The 27,180-nt window shown below is 39.9% G+C and overlaps 1 protein-coding gene across 2 annotated transcripts in view; it reads left to right on the top strand.

Annotated features, from left to right (window-relative positions):
- The first annotated feature begins 954 nt into the window (after positions 1-954).
- Positions 955-27,180, top strand: part of SNX1 (sorting nexin 1) — a 44,005-nt gene continuing 17,779 nt past the window's right edge. Inside the window, exons 1-5 of one of the 2 annotated variants that reach the window (XM_019441833.2) lie at positions 955-1,201; positions 14,872-14,980; positions 20,856-20,983; positions 21,532-21,598; positions 26,262-26,305. In XM_019441833.2, the coding sequence (XP_019297378.2) occupies positions 1,043-1,201; positions 14,872-14,980; positions 20,856-20,983; positions 21,532-21,598; positions 26,262-26,305 (507 nt within the window). In that variant the 5' untranslated portion in view covers positions 955-1,042. The remainder of the gene's footprint in view (positions 1,202-14,871; positions 14,981-20,855; positions 20,984-21,531; positions 21,599-26,261; positions 26,306-27,180) is intronic. The other variant, XM_019441832.2, reaches the window with a different exon arrangement.

Below are 27,180 nucleotides of genomic sequence, written 5' to 3'. Positions count from 1 at the left end.
AACAGTTCATACATAGACCTGGGAAGGAGCCAATCCCTGATGTTGAGGAATTTGCAATTAGAAACAAACCTTTCATCACATTTGATGGCAAATTTCATCTCTATTGAGAAGAAAGGATTACTTTGCACAATTATCCTATGCTAACATATCCCATTTATCTCCAAACTTTTGTTTAAAGTATTGTCTGACTGATTTAGACTTTAGTCTCACCAGACAACAAGTGAATAGCTTAGGCCCCAGGAAAATTTTGTTCAGAGTTTAAGAATTTCTTTGCCATCTGTTCCACTTCACTCCACAGCAATTAAGAGGATAATCCTCACTTCCTTGTAACCAAATTTAGGGCACTGAGGTCTCACCTTCTGTAGGGCCTCCCAGCGTCTCCAAGCATGACTGATAACTCATTCACACGGCTCCCAGAGCACACTGTAGCACTGAACACGTTGAATTGTTCATTTGCATGCCTGTCTCTCAAATGCCTGTTGAGTCCGTTTATTTCTGTATCTCCAACGCATAGGATGCCAGGCATACAGTAGATGTTCAATATGTATTTCTTGAATGAATTAACTAAATGAACAAAGAATAAATGGCGAAACTTTACTGCAGCCTGTTGAGAGCCCTTAGTCAAAAATATTTATTGAATCTCAGTGACAGCACTGTGCTTGGCATAGGTACGTGGCATGTAGAAGAGTTTTCAAGGTCCTTTATTAGAACGACATCTTAAGAAGCCTGTTAGATAAGGCTATCCAGAACACAAAGAACCCTAGGAATGTGAGCAGCCCATACCTAGCTCCTCCTTTTCTGGCCCATTCGCCCCCCTGGTTAAGAGCTCAGCGTGGCGATGCAGGGCTGGGATTTGTTGGGCACCAGTGGTGAACAGGCCTGCCCCGCCCCGAGCGGCTAGGCTCCGCCCCTGAGCCCCGGCCCTGTGCGTCCCGCGGGGTTGATCACGACGATCCCACTCCTCGTTCCTCTGGAACGTTTTGCTCGCGGCGCTATCTCTCTATAAAGTTGTTGTTGCGGCTTCCGCCGCGGGTGGAGAAAGATGGCGTCGGGTGGTGGTGGCTGTAGCGCTTCGGAGAGATTCCCTCCACCTTTTCCTGGCTTGGAGCCGGACTCCGAGGGGGCGGCCGGGGGGTCAGAACCCGAGGCAGGGGACAGCGACACCGAGGGGGAGGATATTTTCACCGGCGCTGCTGCGGCCGTGAGTTCGCACCCTTCGGGGCGACCGGCGGGCGGGCGGGCGCCCCAAAAGGGAAGAGAGGCTAAGCGAGGGTCGAGGAGGCTGGGCAGAGTGGGCCCGGCGAGACCTTGCGTTGGTGACGATGGTCGTGGTTTGGGGGCCATTAATGAGTGCCAAGATGTAGGGGCCTGACTTCCAGGCCCCTGGGGCGGACGGTGAGAGGGGTGTGGTGGCTTCGCCGAGGTCCCTGACAGCTAAGAGCTGCCCAGGCCGGCATTTAGCCCTGCCGTGTGGTGACCCCAAAGACCCACGGGGCTGTTTTGTGGTGGTTTCCTGTCGGCTTGATTTAATAGGTCAGCATAAGGGGATGGAGTGCAGACTTTGCTTTCCCTAACCTTACTGCTCCTAGGATGAATAGTGTTATCTGGAGTGATTCAGGATGGCGACCCGCCCACAAATCCTTTCATTAGTTCAGAGCAAACCGATGATTACCAAAGGCCCGTTCTGGGTCTAGTTTATAAGAGTTAAGTTGACTCCTGATCTCTAAGGAAAATCCTACCAGAACTACATAGACCGCAAGCTTTGTCACTTTTAAAAGGATGTATTAAAGTGCCTAAGTACCTTTGTGGGATCAGATTTGTAAATGTGAGGAGGAAATGGTATCTCCCTTCGTAATATCCAGGTTTCTTGTAAGAGGTGTTGGGAAAAACTAATCTTTATATGTGGAATGTGGAAATCAGTAATCTGGTCTGGAACCATTGGAGATGTTTGGGGCTGTTTTATAAGAATACTGACTCATACCACTTGGGACAGTTCGTTCTAGTTGAAAATTTCGGTAGTAGGTTTGTGAATTTATGTATTATTCTATCTTGGATAATACTTCTCTTCATAGTAGCTATTCAGTATATGAGTGACTAAATAAAACAGTGTTAAGTTCTTTATGCAGCACGTGTCTGAAAAAGTTTGAAGTTTGTTTCATTTATGTCAGAAAGGTTATGTTTCTAGGAAATATCTTTGGTGACATCTTTAGAATTTTCCCTTTATATTCCGGAATTAAATTCATAATCCCAGCTCAAAAAGTACTTGTTGATGCTAATATAACCACTTAAACTATCTAATGAAGTCTTTGTTATTCTAAGAGATAACGCTTTCTACTATTTTAGTCTTTCTGTATCTCATTTAAAATAAATTTTTGGTCTTTTCCTTTAGTAATTCTCCCATAAGGTATCGAGAACAGCTCCTGTTAATAACTGCTGGGATGGTAGACAATCCAACCGAATATCTGAAAATAGAAACTCTGATATTGAAAGTGACTGGTCACATAGGCAAATGATGATTTATTTTGCAAAAAGGACCCTGGAAGGGTGATAGTTATTTTCTAAAATGTTGAAGAGGTTAGGACGTAATTGATATCAGATTACTTTACAGAGGCATGAATACTTCTCTCTTGTAAGACTGTTAAAGTACTTTGCCTAATTTCCAACCAAAGAGAGGAGGAGGGAGTCAGAATGAATTTGTTCTACCACAGAGAGCATAATTATTTTTAGTTAGATCTTGATCCAGGAAAATTGAGTTGCTGAGGAAACTAAAATGCTACTTGTAAGCCATTTCTTGAGCTGCCTGTTCTGATGTTAATCTTCAGAAAGGCAAGACTCCCAAGATTCCTCACTGTTTAAACTGTGACTTTTTTGTTAAATAGTCATTAAATACAAATTATATTCCAGTAAATGTTTTAGTTGTGAGCCAGTGTGAGAAGATAGGGGATTGCCTGTGTCTTAAGGAATAACATTGAAGAATAAAATAAGAACAAGGGCTTTGAAGGCTGATTAAAATCCATCCATGGGATACCTGGGTGGCTCAGTCAGTTAAGTGTCCAACTTCAGCTCAGGTGATGATCTCACTGTTAGGGAGTTTGAGCCCCGCATGGGGCTTTCTGCTGTCAGCGTAGAACCTGCCTAGGATTCTCTGTCTCCCTCTCTCTCTGCCCCTCCCGTGCTCAAGTTCTCTCCCTCTGTCTCTCTCTCAAAAATAAGCATTAAAAAAAAAATCCATCTAGATTATTACTTGGGCAGAGTACTTAATTACTTTGTATGGTTTCCTAGCCTGTAAAATGTGAGTAATAGTAGTATTTATGTCCACCATTGTGAGGATTAAATTAGAATACCTGTGAAATAACTCATGAAACAGTTGAACATTGGAAACGGTAATTACTCTAAGAATCAAAAAACCAACAGAATCTAAAAATGTATTAGAAAAGTTACATATATAGTTTATCAAAATCAAACCAGTAATAAGATTGATTTGATTAGCTAAAAGTCATCAAAGAAGGCACTTAATGACATCAGTAGCATCTTATTAAATTTACCTTCGTGGTATGTTTTGTTGTGTGTTGGAAGCAAAGGAGGAGTATTAAAAAATTGGGAAGGTGAGGCGTATAAAATTTAAAATAATTTATGGTAGGCATGTAATATCCTGGACAGTGATGTAACAGCTGCTGTTGTTAATCATCCCATCTGTTCCTTTTTAGAGCCCAAGAGGTTTTGTTAATACAGTAATAAACGTATGATTTATGATCAAAAGAGTAGCCCATGATACGCATTTCAGAATCTGCAAACCAGTTACTAATGGGATAGACTGGAGTAAAAAGGATTATTAACACAAATCTGAAATCATTGTCTTAAGACTGAAAACCAGCTGGGAAATATCTTAAAATGGTTCTTAAGAATACCTAAGACCTGAGGCGCCTGGGTGGTTCAGTCAGTTAAGTGTCCAACACCTGGTTTCAGCTGAGGTCATGATCTTAGAGTTCGTGAGTTCGAGCCCCATGTTGGGCTCTGTACTGACAGCTGGTTGGGATTCTCCCTCTCCCTCTGTCTCTGCCCCTTATTTATTAAAAAAAATAAATAAAATTTTTTTTTTAATTTTTAATAAAATAAATTGAAAAAGAATACCTAAGATCTTATCTTCCTTCTTTCTGCTCCTTACTTTGCGGGCCTATAAATAAAAAGATCTAAAATTCTGAATATATTAGCTGAATGTTTGATCGGACCTGAATCTAAATATGTATCTTTTTATTTGTTTTTTTTTTTTTTTTTAATTTTTTTTTTTTTAACGTTTATTTATTTTTGAGACAGAGAGAGAGAGCATGAACGGGGGAGGGTCAGAGAGAGAGGGAGCCACAGAATCTGAAACAAGCTCCAGGCTCTGAGCTGTCCGCACAGAGCCCGATGCGGGGCTCGAACCCACGGACTGTGAGATCCTGACCTGAGCTGAAGTCGGACGCTTAGCCGACTGAGCCACCCAGGCGCCCCAATATGTATCTTTTTAATTAAAACTTTCTTAGCTCTGGGATAAGATTAATTTTTCCTCTTACTAAAAGGAGACAGCAATTTTTGGCCCTCCTAAATCTTAATACTATGTTAAAAAGACTAAATGGCATACATATTATTATGCCTCATTTAACCTCATTGGTCTTACTTCTATACTTCTAAAACTGAAGGATAGAATTGAAGCAAGTTTTTTATTTACCGTCCCAGGAGTTCTTATATGCCCATCTCTTTTTAGCAGTATGCCGGGGCCACAATTAGATCTACCTTGTAAATAAAGAGAACTGTGGAGATTTTTCTCATGTTAAGAGGAAGGAGGAAAACATAGATAAAAACTTCATTTCACATTGTGGCCAAATCTGGTAACTACTTCTTACAGTGATCCATCAGACCAATTAGAATTTTTTCCCAATACTCATATTCTTGCATTGAAACCCTAGTAATTACAGAAATGGCTAGGAAGAATAAAACAGAATGAAGGAATAGCAGGAGGCTTGAAAAGTCATATATTGAATAACTAGTCTTTGATTAATCAAGACTTATTTACATATTCTCTCTGGTATTTAAGACTAAAGAACATTATAACTCTTATTGGTATTCAAAAGTCATGGATAGCAAGTGGTTTCTGACTGACCATGTTTCATAGACTATAGTGAATTACAGAACTGTAAGTTGTGTATTAACATTTAGACAGGAAAAGACATGTTATTTTTAGAATCCAGCCCTACATCTGTGATCAATATGTATCCTGAGGGAGAATAAATCAGGGCTTTTTTACTGTATGTAAAACATACACAAAATTTACCGTCATAACCTTTTTAATTATAGTGTTCAATAGTATTAACTATACTCACATTTTTATGGAACAGATCTCTAGACCTTTTTCATCTTGCAGTTCTGAAACTCACTACCCATTAAATAAAAACCCCCCTTTTTCCCCTCCCCCAAACCCCAGGAAACCACCATTCTATTTTCTGTTTCTATTAATTTGACTACTTTGAATAATCTCATATAAGTGGAGTCCTGCAGTATTTGTCCTTTTGTATCTGGCTTATTTCACTTAGCGTAATGTCCTCAAGGTTCATCCATGTTCTAACATTCATCAGAATTTCCTTTTTAAGGCTGAATAATATTCTATCATATGTATGTATATACCACATTTTGTTTATCCATTCATTCCTCAGTGGACATTTGGGTTGCTTCTACCTCTTGGCTCTTGTGAATACTGCTGCCGGAACATGGGTATGTAAATATCTCTTCAAGACCCTGCTTTCATTTCTTTTAGATATATACCCAGAAGTGGGATTGCTGGATCATATCGTAGTTCTATTTTTAATTTTTTTTTTTTTTTTTTTACCTTAGAGAGCAAGCGGGGGAGAAGGGCAGAGGGAGAGAGAATCCCAAGCAGATTCCAGTTCAGCATGGAGCCCGACACAGGGCTCAACCCCACAACCCTGAGACTATGATCCAAGCCGAAGTAAAGAGTCACACACTCAACTGACTGAGGCACCCCCATTCTTAATTTTTTGAGGAACCTCCCTACTATTTTCCATAACATCACTGTTTTACAATCCCCAAACCAGTCTATTTCCTTTTGTATGCTTATAGGATAACTTCTTTAGATCTGGACAGAATTTGGTAGTTTTAACTAAAAGCTCTAAGGAGATTGGTAGTTTAACTGGCTAATATTTTAATTCTGTTCTACAAAATACATGGTGGCTGTTCCCAAGGATGTAACATGTCCTCAGTAAATTTCTTGATAATATCTTTATTATTAATCAATGTATGTAACAGTATTTAAAAAAACTTTTTTTTAATATTTTTTTAATGTTTATTTTTGAGAGAGAAAGAGACAGAGTGCAAGCAGGGGAGGGGCACAGAGAGAGGGAGACACAGAATCTGAAGCAGGCTCCAGGCTCTGAGCTGTCAGCACAGAGCCCGATGTAGGGCTCGAACCCACGAACTGTGAGATCGTGACCTGAGCCAAAGTCAGATGCTTAACCAACTGAGCCACTCAGGCTGCCCCTATGTAACAGTATTTTTAAATTTTTTCTTAATGTTTTTATTTATTTTTGAGACAGAGAGAGACAGAGCATGATCAGGAGAGAGGCAGAGAGAGAGGGAGACACAGAATCCGAAGCAGGCTCCCGGCTCTGAGCTGTCAGCACAGAACCTTAAGCGGGGCTCAAACTCACAGACTTTGAGATCATGACCTGAGCTGAAGTCAGATGCTTAACTGACTGAGCCACCCAGGCTCCCCATAAACAACAGTTTATTGCTTAGTTTCTTTAGTTGATGGTGTAGTTATAACAAATAGTCATGGATAAGTGTTCCTCTAGTGTATAGTATTTTCTATAGGCATGTTGTCTCAAACACTTGTTTTTGGAGCTAACATCACGTTAGGTGGTCATATTTGGCATTGAAAGATCTGTAGTTGAAATTCCACATTTTTGACACTGATCTGATACATATGTTCTTGAAAAAGTCAGCAACTGGTGTTATATCCAGATATTCGTTTTTAATGCTCAGCTCAAATTGTAAGCAAGTTTTACTACTACTAAGTTTAGATTTTCTTGAAGTACATAGAATCATTGATTTCTTGATCGTAGAATTGTACTAGCAGTTAACCTAGTTTTCAAGGTGATGCAGGAAAAACTAACAAAAGTATTTACAAAGCAGTTTTGGAGATAGAGGGACGAGAGAAGACTTTTAAAGATGATTAATAACTTAAAATGTATTTGAAATTCAAGTTTGGGGCTTATGAGAGAAGCAATAAAGGTTGCAGTCAGACTTCTGGTTTCTGTAGGGAGCTGCTGCTCCTTTGCTTATTCAGGTGTTAGGGTAGTTCTTATGACATAGCCATTTGTGATTTTTTTTTTTTTTTTTTTTTTTTTGGTTGGGAGGGGAGAGAGGAAAAAGAAACTCCAGTTTCTCTTGGTACTCAAAGCTTCTCAGTACTCTTGAGTAACTGTTGGCATAAATAAATGAGTAGTTGACAGTTACTAGAGCAAGTAGCCATAAGTATCTCATCTCCAGGAAAAGCCTGTTGCTCAACTTTTTCTGGCTTATTCTCTTGCTTAGTCAGATGGACAGCTGGAACTTCATTCTGCTTTCAGAGCACATTTGAACTGAGTTTGCTTTTTCAAAATAGAAGTTAATGCAATCATTAGAACTCTGATCCTACAGCAGTTTTCTGGGCCCTTCTAAGTTATGTTAGCTTGAAACGCAAAAAGTTTAGTAGGGAAATTACACCAGAAAATTCAGCTGATTGTCTGTAGCTAAATTTTGATAGACCATGGTATGCCCTTTCACTTTGATGTCTCTCATTTTCCCCACCCTTCCGGCTTCCCCTTTTTATTTTCATAGTCTTAGAGGGACTAGCTCAGAGGTTCTTTACCTTTTTTGTGTCATGGACCCATTAGTCTGGTGAAGTCTGTGGATCCATCCTCAGAATGTTTTTAAGTGTATAAAATACATAAGATTACAAAGGAAACCAATTACACAGAAATGCAGTTAGCAAAAGCTTAAAACAATTTTATATTAGTAATGTGATTTTTAATGCTTTATGTAGTAAGATCTAAGGATAGGTATAATAACTACCATAATTTTTTTAATGTTTATTTTTGAGAGAGAGCAGGGAAGGGGCAAAGAGAAAGAGAGGGTGGACAGAGGATCCCAAGCAGGCTTGGTGCTGACAGCAGGGAGCCCAAAGCGGGGCTCAAAGTCATGAACCACAAGATCATGATCTGAGCCGAAGGTGGATACTCAACCAACTGAGCCACCCACGTGCCCCACCATAATTAATTTGTAAATAGAAATGAGCATAAATGATATTTTGGGAACTTTAATAACTAATGTCAAATAAAATTATCTGATTTCTATTAGTTATAGTCTCAAGTATTGCTACTACTATTATGGTTTGTTGCCTATCTTTGTAATTGAAGATAATGCTCAATTTCAGGTAGAGGTTAGTGAAAAGGAAATTGTAATTTTATCCCCATCTAAATTCACAGATACCTCCTGAATTCCCCTACTTTAACTCCTTCAACTGTAAAGGGGGTAATATTGTGGTATCATTTGGGTTAATCAAATATTTAATCAGCTTGTAAAGTAAGATGCACTCTGTTCCCAAATCCAATGGACAGTAAATTCCATTCTCCCAAGTATAGAAGCTTTTACAGCATCTGTGCCATTTTTGAAATATGTGGAAGTGGGTATGGTAAGTAAAATAATTGCTGCCTCCCTAAGATGTCCACATCCTAATCCCAGAAGCTGAGAATGTATTAGGTTACAGAGCAAAGGGTGATTAAGGTTGAAGATGGAATTAAGGTTGCTAGTCAGCTGACCGTTAGGTAGGGAAATTAGTCTGGGTTATCTGAGTGAGCCCAGTGTAATGACAAGGATCCTTTAAAATGAAAGTGTCAGAAAGTGACTATGGAAAAAGAGTACCTACAGAAGAGAGGTACAGAGAGATGCAACCACTGTTGGCTTTGAAGTTGGAGGAAGTAGGCCATCAGGGAAGAAATGTGGGTAGCTTTTAGAATCTAGAAAGATCAAGGCCACAGATTCACCCCCTAGAATCTCCACAAAGGAATACAGCCATGGTAACACCTTGATTTTAGCCCAGTGAAATCTGTATTAACTTGTACAAAACTGTAAGTTAATAAATTTGCATTGTTTAAACTGTTAAATTTGTGTTGCAGTAGGGATAGAAAGTGAATGCGCCGTGCCACTTAGCTTGTTTTTCCATGGATGCAGAGGTGGTAAATGGATCAGTATTTCATGCCAAGGTCTTCAGGGGTGACTTTTAAAGACTTGATGATTGCCCTGTTATGTGGGTGTAACTTCTGGGCATAGGTTTTTCCTAATCATCCTTGCCTTGTTACATTAGTATGATCACATGATTCTGTAGCTCTACCTTGCCTTACTAAATTATTAATTTTTTTTTTTTGCCAGAAAATCAGTACTGTAGTTCTCCAGAAGCACAGTTACCTTAGCTTTTAATTTAGATTCGACCTCTAAATGCATTTGAGGGTTTTAACAGTACTACCCTTTTGGGGTCTCTTGAATAATGCAAGGCTTCTGCATGGAGCAAAGAGCAGTTGAGCAATATAAGGAAGAATCACAACTGGTTAACCTAAAGGGAAGTTACCAGAATCATAGTAGTACCTTTCAGGACTGAATGACTATGTCAACTGTGGGGGATAGCAAACCCAGGTCTGTCCTTCCCTGAGCTGAGAACATTGTGGCCTGGCCTCATGGTTTGAGGATGGTAATTGGTGAGGAATACCTGTTTGCTCTTAGCACAAGTGCTGTCACTGCAGATCTTTCTAGTGCCTCTGTGAGAGTTAGATTAGGCTGTCTGTGTGTCTTGTAATTATAAACAGAAGTACTTGAACTTTTAAACAGGAGTATCACTGAAATGACCCGATAGAATTAACAGCCTAAAGGAGGCAGCAGGTGTTGGATAGCCTAGCCTAGGATTCTGTCACTAAAGAAAGAATGCCTCCTTTATTTCAGAAAAGGAGAAGGTTGGGGGGATGGGGAGGTAGGCAAGGCTGTTGTCTTACTTTACTAACTATATCACAACCATACTGTTTTCATCACAGAAAATAGTTGTATCTATTGCCTAGAAATTTAACCCCCTTCAAAAAGATGAAGTGGCGCCTGGGTGTCTCAGTTGGCTAAGGTTAAGCGTCCGACTTCGGCCCAGGTCATGAACTTGCAGTTTGTGAGTTCAAGCTCTGCATGGGGTTCTGTGCTGATAGCTTAGAGCCTGGACCCTGCTTCGGATTCTGTGTCTCATTCTCTCTCTGTTCCTCCCCAACTCGCACTCTGTCTCTCTCTCAAAAATAAAGATTAAAAAAAAAATGGAATGTTTTGTGATTTACTGACAAGAGGTTTTTAAAATATGAATTATAAAGCAAAGCTTATTTTTAGTATTCATTTTGCAGCTCAGCATAATCAGTGTGCCTCTCGCCTCCCTCAAAATGAGTCCTTTCTGAAATTATAACTCTTGATTCAAAATTAGCTTTTTTTTTTTTTTTAATTTATTTATTTATTGAGAGGGAGGAAGAGGGAGAGAATCCCAAACAGGCTCCACGCTGTTAGTGCAGAGCCTGATGCAGCATTTAAGCCCACAAACTGTGAGATCATGACCTGAGCTGAAATCAAATCAGACCCTTAACCAACTGAGCCACCCAGGCACCCCCAAAATTAGCTTCTTAATGTAAATTATACCTTAATAATACTGATTAAAGATTAGACTTTTGGGGTGCCTGGGTGGCTTAGTTGGTTGAGCGTCTGACTTCTGCTCAGGTCATGATCTTGCCCTACATTGGGCTCTGTGCAGACAGCTCAGAACCTGGAAACTGCTTTGGATTCTCTATCTCCCTTCCTCTCTGCCCCTCGTCCATTCACATTCTCTCTCTCTCTCTCTCTCTCTCTCTCTCAAAAATAAATAAAAACTTTTTAAAAATTTATTGAAAAAAATATTAGACTTTTAACCTTGGGCATAACATATGAAATGTGTTATTATGCCCAGGTGGGTATTTATTTTGATGACAAGCTGTTATTATAGACCCTAGTCTCATGGAAGACTTGTTTTCTGTTAACAATTCTTTGTGAATGTGGGATATTATGTCCATTTCTTATCCTTAAAAATAGGTCTCAACTTTTACTGAATCTGATTTTAAGTACAATTTGAGAATATTATGCCTCAAAGGCCACCTGGGTACCGGTACTCCCCAGCCTAAAGAGATAAGCTTGGTTTGTCCAATGCCAATCCAGATCATTCAACTGAAATAAATTTGGTAAAGCCAAAAATAAAACAGATACAAAAAGAGACAAACTTGCGTGCTATATGATATACCCGAGAGAGGGTTATGTAAGAAACTTAAATAAACTTATGGATACTTATGTAAGAAAAGTGTACATCTGACTAATGTTGACTTAGCATGGAAAAATGGGCAAAGAACATCAAGACAACAAGTAGAAGGGTTCAAATGGCCAGTAAACACATGGAAACAAGGGTTTTCACCAGAGAGCACCTAGGTGGCTCAGTCTTAAGCATATGACTTCAGCTCAGGTCATGAGCATCTGGTTTGTGGGTTCAAGCCCTGCATCGGGCTCTGTGCTGACAGAGCCTGGAGTCTGCTTCTGATTCTGTGTCTCCCTGTCTCTCTGTCCCTCCCGCACTCACGCTCTCTTTCAAAAATAAACATTAAAAAAAAATTTTTTTAAATAATTTTCACCAATCAGCCTGGCAAACAGTTTTTAAAAGAGAAAGAATTTGGAGCGCCTGCCTGGCTCAGTCTGTAGAACATGTGATTCTTGATTTTGGGGTTGTAAATTCAAGCGGCATGTTGGGTGTAGAGATTACTTAAAAATAAAATCTTGAAGAAAAATAGAGAGTGCTAAATGTTGCTGGGGGTATGACACTTACACGTTGTAGGGGAGGGAATATAAATTGGTGGTCTTTGTGGAAGGCAGGTTAGCAGAGCCTTTGAAAATGTTATGTTCAATAATTCTACCTAAGAATCTGTCCCAAGGATGGGCACCTGGGTGGCTCGTTGGTTGAGTGTCCAACTTCAGCTCAGGTAATGAACTCATGGCTGTGTGTTCAAGCCCACACTGACAGCAAAGACCCCACTTCCGATCCATTGTCCCTCTCTCTCTGCACCTCCCCTGCTCACGCTCACTCTCTCTCAAAAATAAACATTAAAAACAATATATCCCAAAGAAATAATCAAATGTGGACTTATGTATAGGGATGAGTGTCATAGCATTATTTGTGATGATAAAAACCTGTAAACTGTAAGTGTCCCTCCTTAGGGAGATGACTATGTTGTGGTATACCCATACAATAGAGAGTTAAATCACTAAAAGTGAGATTTTTGTTCAACTCTTGATGACGTGAAAAAATGCTCAAATGGTGCGGGGTGGGGGGGGGGAATACAAAGCTTTACACACATAGAAGATTAATTTTGTAAAAGAACTGCAGAGGAAAGAATAGGGTAGCAAATACAGTAATCAGTCTATCTTCAGCTTTCTTTGAACTCAGCTGGAAGTAGTTTGATTTGGGGGATAGAATCCCAGAGTATATCTGAGGAGTTTTCTATTCTCACAGGTAGTTGTTACCTAGCATACCTAGCATACTTGGAGCACATGTCTTTGTTTTTAGCACATGTCACATGTCTTTGTTTTTAGCTCATGTCACAGTTCTAGTCAAGTGACTTATGGTTTGGGCTTAAAAGGGGATCTGGGGGAGGAAGAGAGGCAGGCAGCCATGCTCTGGTTGTCTTTGGAATGTTCTGGGTCTGTCTTTTCTGATTATTATAAGGAAAGGCAGGCTGGTGTTCTAACATTGCTTCAGAAACTGTTCTTAGTGTTTAAACTTCCGACTTTAGATGAATCAGAAATGGAGAGCTTGTTTTATTCATCTCCATATCACAAGAATGTGTTAATCTAGGTTTTTTTTTTTTTTTTTTTTAATGGCTAAATTCTAACCTGTGCCTTTCCTGTTGCTTTAGTCTCCCTGGTGAACTAGTAAATTACATTTGGATACGTATATGTATGTATTATGTATGTATATGTATATATATACATATGTGTGTGTATATATACATATATATGTATATATGCACACACACACACACACACACACCCTTAATGTGCCACAAGCTTTAATCTCTCCTAGATCTCCATTTGGAGATGACTGGTATCTGTGAGAATTGAATTAAAAGAAATCAGATGGCTGTGGCGCCTGGGTGGCTCAGTCTGTTAAGCGACTGACTTCGGCTCAGGTCATGATCTCACAGTTCATGAGTTCGAGCCCCGCGTAGGGCTCTGTGCTGACAGCTCAGAACCTGGAGCCTGCTCCGGATTCTGTGTCTCCCTCTCCCTCTGCCCCTCCCCCGCTTGCACTCTGTCTCTCTCTCTCTGGGAAATAAATAAACATTTAAAAAAAAAATCAGATGGCTTTTTGTGAGATCCCCATACTGTACAAGAGCACTAGAGTATGTATAGAAAGGAAATACGTATGTAGGAAAGTAGTTGGCAAAGTATGAGGCAAAAGGGAACCATGGATTTTGCTTTGCCCTATTATTTGTAGTAATTTGCCCTATTTAGTAGGGCAAATTATTTGTAGTTATTTGCCCTATTATTTGCGGTAATTTTTTTGTTGTTTTAAGCACCTAGAAAACAGGATCACTGTCTTTGAGTTGGTATAACATTTAAGCATATGCAACTAAGTATTCATTAAACTTTTATTAGCATAGAAAAGTTCCAGTAGGAGCATTGTTTGTTAACATAAATCTACATATTGGTAGCAGTTTTTTGCCTGAGGGTGGCCCCAGTATTGAGACTGAGCTGTTTGCATGGCAAATTCACAGTACCCAATAGATCTGTCATTTTACATTTTCTGTTGGGTCAGAAAAGGCCTGTTTCTGAGGAACAAACTCCCTCAGATTTGTTAAGGAAATGTTTCATAAAAGATTCCTTAAATCAGGTCTTTTAACTGATTTGGCCTTGGGGTCTGACTTCAAAACGCTGCAATACCACACCATGGCTTTTGAAGCCAGATTCCCAGCGTTCTGTTCATGTTCTGCACAATCCAGCTTTGTTCGCTCTGGTACCGGTCTGGGGCCCCACCCAACCCTTGTTTGTGGGTGATCACTGAGCTTTTGATAGAGGCCATCAACTGACTGTATTTTTACCATGTGCCCAGGAAGCTAAGTGTGACTGGTTTTTATTCTGGTAGCCTGGCATGGGTGTGGTTGAAAATTGTGTCTGTGTAATTTAGGGATAAAATTATCTTTTTATCAGATAAGTTGTATTTATGAACAGCATTAGATATAAAATGTCATACCTTCCTTTGCCTGTCATGGGGTCAGGATTATCTACCCAACTGGGTTTCTGTGAACAGTTTAGTCACAGCCACACCATAAGGTAGGATCAGAGCTTTAATTCTGCACTCCAATGTGGTTTACTGGTCACTAGAATGTGCCCCATCAGCATTTGAAAGAATAAAGGTCATCAAGTGAGAAGGAGAAATGCATTTGGATAGGTTCTTTTGAAAATTATCTTGTGTACACATACCCATGTCAGTATCATATGCTTTGGAATAGGGCATTTCAGCAAGGTTATGGTGTTAGAAATTAACCCTGAAATCTGTGAGTTTATTTTAGCTCTGTGATTGGGCAGTACTTACATCACTAATGATGATTTGCTGCTTATTGAACTGACTGAATCGTGGGCCCGTCTTCCCTAAACACCTGGGGGTACAATTGAGGGATGCATTAAAAGTCGCTTTTTAGGTTTGTTTTTAATGGTACTGTTTTATTCAGAGTGTCTCTTCATTTTCAGAGTAAGCCCCAGTCTCCAAAGAGAGTTGCTTCCCTTCCCATCAACAATGGCTCCAAAGAAAATGGGATCCATGAGGAACAAGACCAAGAACCACAGGATCTCTTTGCAGGCAAGTATGGACTCAAAACTTACACTAGAAGTCTTCTAAGTTGCTGAGTTAATAAGCAAGATGTATATTGGAAACATAACTCCACATAAGGATATGGTTATGGAGGATTCCAAATCGTGTAGAATATAGTCCCTGCTATCAAGATTCTGACAGGTTTAGGGAGTAAGACATAAACATACAGATCGAGTTAAACAAGCTACTAAACAATATAAATGTGGCAAGAATGCTAGAAATACTAAGTCTCAGATCTTTGAGATCAGACTAAAGTAGTAGCTTTAGACTTTTAAGACCAAGACTCATAGTAAGAATTACATTTTGTGTCATAATCCAAAATATATACATATTTATATAAAACTGAAACAAAATTTTATTAAGTGACTTGCTTTTACAATACAATCTGAAATTTTCTGTTGTTTCTCCTTTTTTTTTTTTTAACTGCTATTTACAACCCATTAAGTTGATTTCATAGTTCACCAAAGAACCACAGCCTGCAGTTTGAAAAACATTAGTATGGTGTGAGGTTTCTTAACCTTGGCACTAGTAACATTTTGGGCCTAATAATTATTTGTTGAGAGGGCCTCCCTGTTTTCAGCAGGGGATGATTTTGCCCCCCAGAAGACACTTGGCAATGGTGAGAGCCATTTTTGGTTGTCCCAGCTGGTAGTGCTATTAGTATCTGGTGGATAGAGGATGTAAGTGCTGCTAAAAACCTTGTAATACACAAGACAAGCCCTCACAAAAAAATTATTTAGCTCAAAATGTCAGTAGTGCCCACATTGAGAAACCCTGGCTAGGAGTGACCTTGGAAGACTTCCTGGAAGAAGCAGAACTTATGTAGGAGAAAAAGGAGAAACAGTACTAATGGTTGGGCAGGTAAGTTTGAAAGGCAGTCAATAAACTTGAACCAGAGCAGGGAGTTCTTAGAGACGCCCTGGAAGATAAGGCTTGAAATGTAGTTTGGGAGGCTTTTAGACATCAGTAATAATTACAGTTTGAATTTTCATCCTACTGTCAACTAAGAGCCACTGGCCATTTTGAATAAAGAAAGTGATATCAGGGGCTCCTGGGTGGCTCAGTCGGTTACGTGTCTGACTCTTGATTTGGGCTTCGGTCTTCATCTCCTGGTTCATGGGTTCAAGCCACATGTCAGGCTCGGTGCTGACAGTGCAGAACCTGATTGGGATTTTCTCTCTTTGCTCCTCCCCTGCTTGCACATGCACTTTCTCTCTAAATAAATACATAAATAAATTTTAAGAAAAAATAGAGTGATATGGGTAAAGTAATGTTTTAAGAAGACTGATCTAGTGGAATTACTATATAAAATGGATTGCAGTAGAGAAAAACTAGATACTTCAGAAGGCAGTTACAGATTTGCTTAAGAATGAAATGGCAGGGCACCTGGGTGGTTCAATCATTAAGCATCTGACTTTGGCTTAGGTTATGATTTCATGATTAGTGAGTTCGAGTCCCACATCAGGTGATTTCAAGCCCCACTTCTGGTAAGTCCTGCTTCATTCTGTCTTTCTGCCCCTCACTCACTTGCACCCTCTCTCTCTCAAAAAAAGAAAAGAAGAAGGAGAAGAAAGAAAGAAAGAAAGAAAGAAAGAAAGAAAGAAAGAAAGAGAATGATATGGCAATGACCAAAAATAAGAGGATATAAATGGGAAGGGAAAGGTGAAAACTTTTCAAAAGAGAAATCAACAAAATTTGGTTGTTGTTGTTAGTGATTGGATGTAATGGACATCCAAAAATAGGAATTGAAGATGGAGTCAAAGGCTTCAAATCCAAGGATTAAGAAGAAAATGAGCATTTTGAGAACTACATTCTGAAAGAAGAAACTGGCTTTGAGGGAAAAGTGAGTTTGGGTTTTAGATATTTTAAATTTGAAATGCAAAGGAAAATGCCCAGGAGGTGATTTGAATTGTGGTACTCTACCTGGGGAGAGAGGGAGGAACAGAACACACAGGAGTCGTTTTCCTAGAGTGAGCAACTCAGAGAAGAGTGGTGAGCCAAGGGAGACATGGGAGGGCAGAGGATAACATCTTGGGAAGGTCCTCTCATTAGAACTCTGGTAGGAAATTTAAAAGACGTGAAAGTGGGGTGCCTGGGTGGCTCAGTCGGTTAAGCGTTGTACTTTGGCTCAGGTCATGATCTCGCAGTTCGTGAATTTGAGCCCCGCATTGGGCTCTGTGCTGACAGCTTGGAGACTGGAGCCTTCTTCGGATTCTGTGTCAGTCTCTCTGCCTTTCCCCCGCTTGCACGCTTGTCTCTCTCTCCCTCAAAATAAATAAACATTAAAAAAAAATTGTTTTTAAAGACGTGAAAGAGAAGTTAGAATGACTTTAATGATTTATTAGAAGATTTTCCAATTCCTTTTATCTCTGAAACTTAAAAGTGCACACTGTTCATTCTGGTAGTAATTGTTTTGGATAAAGTTACTGGAGGAGAAATGCAATTATCTAATGAATTATCTTTAGTTATATGGCAGGTTAAAAAGGGTTTTTTCTCGGGGCGCCTGGGTGGCTCAGTAGGTTGAGTGTCCGACTTAGGCTCAGGTCATGATCTCGCAGTTCGTGAGTTCAAGCCCCCCATCAGGCTCCGTGATGAGGGCTCTGTGCTGACAGCTTGGAGCCTGGAGCCTGCTTTGGATTCTGTGTCTCCCTCTCTCTCTGCCCCTTCCCACTCATGCTGTCTCTCCCTGTCTCTCAAAAATGAATAAACATTAAAAAATTAAAAAAAAAAAGGGGGGGTTCTCTCTGGGTCCTTAACATTCATATTATCTTTCCTTATAAGAAGACTTGAAATCTTAGTGTGACTGAGTTACCCCTATGGCTGGATTTTATGTACATGAACATGTAGGAAATCTTTATCACGGACATATTTATGAGTAATGAAGATTCTGATTTAGTTTGATCCACTACTGTTTTCATAAGCAGCCAGTACCTGCCTCACTACTAAGAAAGGAACATGAAAGGAATACCTGTAATGAGACATTTAATTTAGGACTTGAGTAGCTTCTCAGGTGTCTTAGATATGGATTATGGAGATTTAAATGTTCTGGGTTTAGGGGCGCCTGGGTGGCGCAGTCGGTTAAGCGTCCGACTTCAGCCAGGTCACGATCTCGCGGTCCGTGAGTTCGAGCCCCGCGTCAGGCTCTGGGCTGATGGCTCGGAGCCTGGAGCCTGTTTCCGATTCTGTGTCTCCCTCTCTCTCTGCCCCTCCCCCATCCATGCTCTGTCTCTCTCTGTCCCAAAAATAAAAAAATAAAAAATAAAAAAAAAACGTTGAGAAAAAAAAAAATAAATGTTCTGGGTTTATTTTCCACATGATTAGTTCAGTGACAATCTGAGTCTCTGTGATGGAGCACAAAGGCTTTTCCATTACTCTTGTCAAGAGTGCAGAGAAAACCCCTTTCTTTAAAATTTTTAATTTTTATTTTTTTATTTTAGTGAGAGAAAGAAGCAGGGGAGAAGGGTGGGGGGGGGTGGGGAGAGAGAGAGAGAGAGAAAGAGAGAAAATCTTAGGCAGGCTCCACACTCAGTGAGGAACCCAACACAGGGCTCAATCTCATGATCCTGGGATCATGACCTGAGCTGAAATCAAGTGAGATGCTCAGCCAACTGAGCTACCCAGACACCCTGGGGAAAAAAAAAAAAAAAAAAAACAACCACTTTCTAACATAAGATTAGGCATCTTTGTCACATGAATATCAGTAAAAGATACATAGCTCTTCAAAAGGCTTTCAGTAGCACTTAATAAGTGAAAGGTTTAAAATAAGAAGTACCTCCAGGGTGCCTGGATGGCTCAGTCAGTTAAGCATCTAACTTCCTGCTCAGGTCATGATGTTGCAGTTTGTGGGTTTGAGCCCTGCATCAGGCTCCACACTGACTGTGCAGAGCCTGCTTGGTAGTGTCTCTCTCTATCTCTTTTTCTCTCTCTCTCTACCCCTCTTCGATTTGCATGTGCACATTCTCTCAAAAAAGTGCCTCCTGTTTCATTTCCAAACACATTTGTTAACTTAATTATTTACTTGGGGCCTACATGGTGTAACTTTAACATACTTCAGTTGGTTGCTTGCTCCAAAGAGCCCTACCACCCTGTGACGTTTATCATGTGTACTTTTTTTTGTTTTGTACACCCACACCAGGGTCAGATTACATAGCCACCTTCTTGTAGCTACCAGGTTCCAACAGTGTGACATCCATGTTTGTAGACATGATTCATATTTAATGATTAGAACATTGATCTAGGACTTAGTTATACCTTATAGACCCCCATCTCTGGTTTCATTTTAGCTCCAAGGAAAGTCTAGAAAAGAAAAACAAATAGCTTTCTTTGAATTTTCTAAGAGTAAAATTGAATGTCTACTGATCAGGCTAAACCCAAGTAGTTATTTATGTTTTTCTTTATTAAAAAGGAAAAAAATCTTAGCTGTTTAGGTTTTGAACTTCTAGTTCTATTGCTCCAAGTTGAAAGTGCATTCTTTTTATTAGTCAAAAAAAATTTAATGTCTAAAAATGGTACATAATGCTCTTTTAAAATCCCCTTTCTAGAACACTTACGGAATGAGTTGTTGTGCTCAACTGAGATTTTCCCAGATAGACAAAAGCAATTTTAAGCACTATTTTTTTAACGGTTTTTATTAGAAAGATTTTCAGATATTACAACATCTTTTTATCCCCCTTGGATAGCATGTGTTAAACATAATCTTTGCAAGATGATCTAAAAGTGTAATTGTAAACAATTTTTTAATGTTTATTTTTGAGAGCAAGACAGAGTGTGAGCAGGGAGGGGTCAGAGAGAGAGGGAGACACAGAATCTGAAGCAGGCTCCAGGCTCTGAGCTGTCAGCACAGAACCCGAGGAGGAGCTTGAACCAACGAACTTCTGAGATCATGACCTGAACCGAAGTCGGACGCTTAACCGACTGAGCCACCCAGGTGCCCCTGTAAACAATTCTTAAACTGTGCTAAACATTAAAAAAAAGAGGGGGGGACACCTGGGTGGCTCAGTCGGTTAAGCGTCCGACTTCGGTTCAGGTCATGATTTCATACTTCGTGGGTTCAAGTCCCGCGTCGGGCTCTGTGCTGACGACTCAGAGCCTGGAGCCTGTTTCAGATTCTGTGTCTCCCTCTCTCCCTGCCCCTCCCCTGTTCACGCTCTGTCTCTGTCTCAAGAATAAATAAACATTATAAAACAAAAAACAAAAAAAAACCAAAAACTGTGCTAAAACAACATTGCCAATCTCAGGTGTGACGAATAGTGTCTTTTCCCAAGTGTTACGGTGTTTGTATTTTGGGTCTGTTTTTTCTAGCTTAACGGTTTTCCTGATTTCCTTTGATGTCATTTTTTTGCTGTCAGTACATCTAACTCTAGCTGAACTCACTCTTCTTTTACAAACAGTTATAACAGGAATAAATAGAGTTTATGTAGGGTTTTCAGGGAATATTCCTAATAGTAAAGTAAATTGGTAATAGTAAAGTAAATAGTAAAGTAAAATAGTAAAGTAAATTCCTAATTAGTAAAGTAAAATCTGACTTAGGCTATGTAGTCTTTTTGCTTAATACCTGATTCTTGCCTAAATTTTATGTAGGAGAGGATAGCTAAGCAGTTGTATTTGGAAATGGGAGAGATTGTTCTGCCAAACTAGTGCCAAAAGAGCACTTCCTTTACCATTCTCCCCTTTTATCTATGTAAAAACTTCTTCCCTTGTTCTGTTCACCTGGGTCACATTTCTCTACTCTCACTCTTTTAGTTTGAAAACGTGTAAGTATTGCGAGTGGTTGCTGTTGTTTTTTGTCTTAGCCTATAGAACTGAAGTTTAGCCATCAGAGACCCATAATGGATCTGCATTGTAAAATATCAACTATTTTTAGATGCCACAGTGGAGCTCTCCCTGGACAGTACACAAAATAATCAGAAGAAGGTGCCAGCCAAAGCGCTGATTTCTCTTCCTCCACAGGAAGCCACAAATTCTTCTAAGCCCCAGACAAGCTATGAGGAGGTGAGAATTTGTGCTATTGGTCTTGTTTCTTTTGGATTTTTAGGACTGTGTTGCCAGTCTAAAGTTCAGTTGACTATGAACCTTGAAAAAATATTTATGACTCTTGAAGAAGACTTTTATGGTTAATGGACAGCCAAAATCCAATAAAGAACTCTTTCCTGGTCAGAGTGTCTATTACCCAGAGGATAACACAGAGGCTTTCAGTGAACACTAATGATACTTAATGTCTGAAGCTCCCATATTCAAGAGTATAGTCTTTCCTCATTCCCTCTTTAGCCCAACAAACACAAGTCTTCCAAAATCTAGTAATTATTTATTATGATCACAATAAGGTTTTAGGTGAATAGATGTAACAAAGTCCTTTGAGCAATCTTCACCTTAAAATTGTGGAGGTTGATTCATTGGAATTATTGGAAATGGACAGAACTTAACACTGATGTGTAGAAGGATATAAATTAATGTTGTTATATTGAAACAAGGTAAGTACAGGGCAAAATTAACAGCCTTTTTTGTTTATTAACTCTCATGGTTTGTCTTCTCTTTAAAAGCTAGAGGAAGAAGAACAGGAAGACCAATTTGATTTGACAGTTGGTATAACTGATCCTGAGAAGATAGGTAAGTGTACTTGAACATCCTTCTGATGTTAGGATGTGGCCAAGGAAAACATGGCTAGCCAGTTTCTACATGGTTACCTTTAGAGCTGAATTAGCAAATGTGAAGTGCTTCATCATTCCCTCTCCTGTAAGATTATTCCCCTTGCTATGCTTCTAAGGCTAGAAATAGTAGTTACCTAGTACTTTATTAGGCTTTTTTTTTTTTGCTTTTGGGAAAAAAAAATCAGAGACTTTAAATACTATTAGAATTCTTTCTTAAAGCTTTTATTTTTAAGTAATCTCTACACCCAACATGGGGCGTGAACCTACAACCCCAAGATCAAGAGTTGCATGCTCCACTGACTGAGCCAGCCAGGTGCTCCAGAATCCTTTCTTAAAAACCGAAACATTGCGGGACACCTGAGCTTAGTCAATTGAGCATCCGACTTTGGCTTGGGTCATGATCTCACAGTTTCTGAGTTTGAGCCCCTCTTTGGATCCTCTGTCCCCCTCTTTCTGCCCCTCCCCTACTTGCACTCTCTGTCTCTCAAAAATAAACATTAAAACAAAACAAAACAAAACAAAAATTGCTTTTTCCCACAGAGTTGATAAGACCATTTTACTTTTCTTTGAAATCATAAATTCTATTTAAGCATCCTAAAACATGTTCTAAAATTTGAGGGTACTAAATTTGTTTTTCCCCTAAAAAGTTTGGAATTCTTGTTACATATTATGTATCATGCATTCTTGATAGCCTAAAGAAGTACCTAAGCCTGTATCTCTCTTTGATAGGTAATGACTTAAGGACCTGGTTGAATTTTGGTCAAGTTTGGGGGAAGTTGGGTTTTCAAAAAGCACAATACATAATTTTGGCCAGAACTTGGGTTTTCTGGATGGCCTTCCCATGTCGCAAATTTGTGAAAGCTATTATCGAGCAGAGAGCAACAGGCCTCAACTTTCCTAGTTCTAGGTACAGTCCCTGAGAAAAGAGGCTTTACAGAACCTTTCCTCCTAAACATGGGTGCTATTTATATGGTCAAGAGGAAAATGTAATTTCTAACCCTTTGTTCTGAACTAGAAACAGGAAATTAAAAAAAAATTTTTTTTAACATTTATGCAATTTTGAGAGACAGAGACCAGGTGCAAGTGGAGGAGGGGCAGAGAGAGAAGGAGACACAGAATCCGAAGCAGACTCCAGGCTCTGAGCTGTCAGCCCAGAGCCTGACATGGGTCTCAAACCCACGAACTGTGAGATGATGACTTGAGCTGAAGTTGGATGCTTAACCAACTGAGCCAACCAGGCACCCCTAGAAACAGGAATTTATAAACTGTAATTAGACTTTATGCCAAAATGGTTTGTTGAGTTTGACTTTTCCTAGATTGTTGCACTGGTAAGATGTTTATGAGCATGTTATACAGTTTCCCCATCCAGTAGTAGAGGAAACTGAGGACTACTAGGTGAAATGCAGCTTTCCTGTCAGGTCACAGGATGGTCCGTGGTAGAGCCTGGGCCAGTACTTTGGATTACATGTGCGGGGTTATTTTTTGCCTCTCCAATATTTATAAGTATTTTGTAAGCACATTGATTTTAAGTTAGTTAAACTTTACCTGCTTTAAATCCTTGGTAGAATAAGAATAATTGAATAATACTAATTGTTTTAATATTTAAAAGTCATAATGTTTTAGGGACGCCTGGGTAGCTCGGTTGGTTAAGTGTCCGACTTCAGTTCAAGTCATGATATCACAGTTCGTAAGTTTGAGCCCCCATGTCGGGATCTGTTGACAGCTCAGAGCCTGGAGACGGCTTCGGATTCTGTGTTTCCCTCTCTCTGCCCCTCCCCTGCTCATACTCTGTCTCTCTCTCTCTCTGTCTCTCAAAAATAAATAAACATTCAAAAATAAAAAGAAGTCATGATGTTTTGAAAAGATAATTAAATAAAAGTCATGAAGTTTAATAGACGAGAAGAGGGAGGGAGTATATTAGTTTCCTACGGCTTCTGTAACAGAGTACTACAAATAGAGTGCTTAAAACAACAGTAATATATTTGCTCACAATTCTGAAATCATGGTGTCAGCAAGGCCATCCTCCCTCTGAAGGCACTAGGGAAGGTTTTCTGTGTCTCTCCTCTAGCTTCTGGGAGCCTCAGGCATTCCTTGGCTTGTAGCTGCATCGCCCCAATTTCTGCCTTCATTGTCACATGACATTCTACCTGGGCGTCTTCACATTGTCTTCCCTCTATATATGTCTATCTCTGTGTCCACATTTCTCTTTATAAGGACAGAAGTCATACTGAATTAGGGCCCACTACTACTGACCTCATTTTTACTTGATTGCTTCTATAAGACCCTGTTTCCAAATAAGGTCACATTCTGAGATGCTGGCGGTTAGGACTTTCAACATATCTTTTTAGGAGTACAGAATTCATTCCATAACAGTAATTTAAACATCCTGTGGATCAGATTTATTTAAACACAGATCCCTTTGGTGATAAGCTTTCATTCCCTGTATCATAGTCTAGATTCTTAGTCACGTTGATGCCAAGAAACCAGCTGCTTAGAGCATGTTCACATTCAGGACCTGATCTTGAGGCACCCTATCTGGCTCAGTTATTGGAGCATGTGACTCTTGATGTCTGGGTTGTAAGTTTGAGCCCCACGTTGCATGTAGAGATTACATTAACAAAAAACAAAAAAAAACCTGATTTTTACAACCACACCTTCTATTTGTGTGGGCTGTTTATTCAACATGTGCTTCTCCTTCCCACATCTAAATAATTAGAAACCGGGGTGCCTGGCTGGCTCAGTTGGTAGAGCATGCTACTCTTGATCTCAGGGTCATGAATTAAAGCCCCACACTGAGATTACTTAAAACCTTGGGGCACCTGGATGGCTCAGTCGGTTGGGCATCTGACTCTTGATTTTGGCTCGGGTCATGATTTCACAGTTCATAAGATGGAGTCCCATGCTTTGAGTGCAGCCTATTTAGGATTTTGTCTCTTCCTCTCTCTCTGCCCCTCCCCTGCGCACGTGTTCTCATTCTCTGTCTCTCTCTCTTTCTCTTTCTCTCTCTCTCAAAATAAATAAACGTTTTAAAAAGTGAAAACAAAAAATAAAACCAAACAAATAAATAAATAGGATCCCACTCCTACCAGGATGTGCTTTTTAGAGCCATGGTAATTTGTATATGCCATCTCCACCTCTCTGAAATTATTTAGGAAGTTAATGTAAATTTAAAACTGCTGTATTACTAGCCCATTTCCATATTTTATGAACTCTGTGTGTACAGGCAGGTATGTTTTCCCTCACTCATTGCCTCAGTAAAAGCAGCTGATAGGCTGGCAAACTGATGATCTTGCTTTGCTGTTAGGTGTTACATATGTTTGCACTTAGGCTTCCTTTTTTGCAGGCACTAAATTACGGGGTTGACCACTTGGAAATTTGACTATGACCTCTGAATGAAATTTTGAATACTTTTTCTATAAAGTAAATTTAGATTTTTTTTCCTTTTAACAGTGGTAAATGTTCTTGGTATTGTTAGGCAATGTAGTGGTTAGAAGAGAACTAACAGTGGTAATTGATACGCAGTAATTTCTAAGGTTTAGCTTATGATTTCTGTTTCATGTACACCCTTTTGGTAGTATTAGAAAGGTAGAGAAGACAAGCCCTTCCTTCCTGTATAATCTCCAACTTTTCTATGTACTTTTTAAAAACAGGCATTCCTAGCCATCTCATTGAAACCAGGTTGCCTGCTGTATGTGCCCTGCCGATCCAGTACTGCACCTTCTTCCCCTGGGCCCTCTCCCAGGACCAGTTCAGAATCATAAGCACCTAGTAATTGTTGACCTAGGTTTTCCTGTTTGGTGTGAGGAAGAGTTGAGTGGGGGAAGAAGGGAACAAAACCAACGCAAAACACCACATTCTAGCCATGGAGCTTTGTCAGAGTCCACTGTATGTCTTTTCACTGCTCAGGGAGTCAATGGTGCCTTTATGTCCCTAAGTGGTCTAGGTCAGAACACTACCACAGAGAAAAACAATTGCTTGAATCCCAAATTATTTAATAGTCAAAGGCTTTTTCAGAAAAATAATTCCTCCAGGAAAGAGATTTGTGTGACATCAGGCAGCCGAAGCGTCTTCCTGCCAGGCCCTTTGCTCTGGATGAACATGCTAGATGAGAGAGGTCAGTGTCCCCCAGCACCAACGGAGGGGTCCGTGACAGTATTTCTGAAAGAGCAAACCGAGCCCAGAGCTAGCTTAGGGTAGAACTGCTTGTTTCCTTTTACATCAGTTGCTTCCTTCTCCTGCTTTATACAGCAAGAGAATTGTTTGATTTTAGACAGATGTGTATAACCAGCCCAAATATTGGCATGGTAACAACCGATGGATTGTCAGTGTCCAGTGCTGCTTTGTGAAGGGTATAAATGGAGCCTGGCCTTGGAACAGGGGGCTGACTCTCTTGTTTAACTCAACCTGGGGCCCCGCCAGCATCCGTGGGGGTATGATATGTGCCGCAAAGACCTTAAGGCAAAGTAGGAGATTGTAGGATAGTTTATAAAGCTTGGAGATGAAACAAGTGCCTCTTCTTATACAGGGCCCCTGTGGTTTATGATTCCTGGTTAGATATTAGCAAGATCAGCACTGCTTTAGTTTGCAGAGTACTCCTCTCACGCTTTCTTGTTTTCCCACAGGGGATGGTATGAATGCCTATGTAGCCTACAAAGTTACAACACAGGTGAGTCCAAGTGACCCAGCTGGTAACCAGCTTAATAGACTTGGGTGTTTATACCAAGAAGGTCATCATTCAGATTATTTCTGGGTATTTCCTTAGTTTCTTTGCCAACATCCTCCTTCAAGTTTACTCAAGATGGAGCAAGCCTGCATCCCTTTGGTAATCTCATCTGAGCCTTTCCACTTTTCTTCCAGAGAGCTAACACTTCAGTGTGAAACTTTGTAAGTTTTATTAAGACATGTAGTATCTCTGACATTTTTCCCGTCCTTTGTAGGAACTTTGTGGCTTAGAACTAGTTTGGTGGATTGCCCCAAACTATGTCATCTGTTTAAAAATTGTCAGTTCTTATGAGGTTTCCTGTGTGGAACTTCTTTTAATGCTTTCCCTGCCCTTTTACCCCTCAGGTCTGGTCTTCCTTTTTTATATAACATTAATGCATACAAAACTTACACAATGTTGTATGCAGGTTATGAAGCATAAAAAATGAAGCCCCGAACCTACCACCAGTCTTAAGATGAGTACCATTGAATCTGCCTGCGTGTTTCTCCCTGTCATATCCCCTGCCTCACACCTTAAGGACAACCACTCTCCTGAGTTGTCTCTCATTTCCTTTATAAAAATTGTTCACATATGTATCTCTAAACAATATGCTGTTTTGCTTTGTCCTTAAGTTTCATAAAAACAGCATCATGCCGAAAATAGCGCTTTCTTTACTAGCATTGTTTCTCAGACCCATCCATGTTGTGTGTAGCTGTAGTTAGTCCATTGTGTGATTATAGCATAATATATTTATCTGTTTTCCTGTTGTGAATATTTGGCATGTTTCCAGTTTCTGTAATTATGAACCACGACCTTTCTTGCACATGTCTCTTAGTGCA

Source organism: Panthera pardus, unplaced genomic scaffold (genome assembly GCF_024362965.1).
Source record: "Panthera pardus isolate Hobbes unplaced genomic scaffold, ASM2436296v1 HiC_scaffold_24, whole genome shotgun sequence".
Lineage (NCBI taxonomy): Eukaryota > Metazoa > Chordata > Mammalia > Carnivora > Felidae > Panthera > Panthera pardus.
This window is presented reverse-complemented; position numbering and strand designations above follow the sequence as displayed.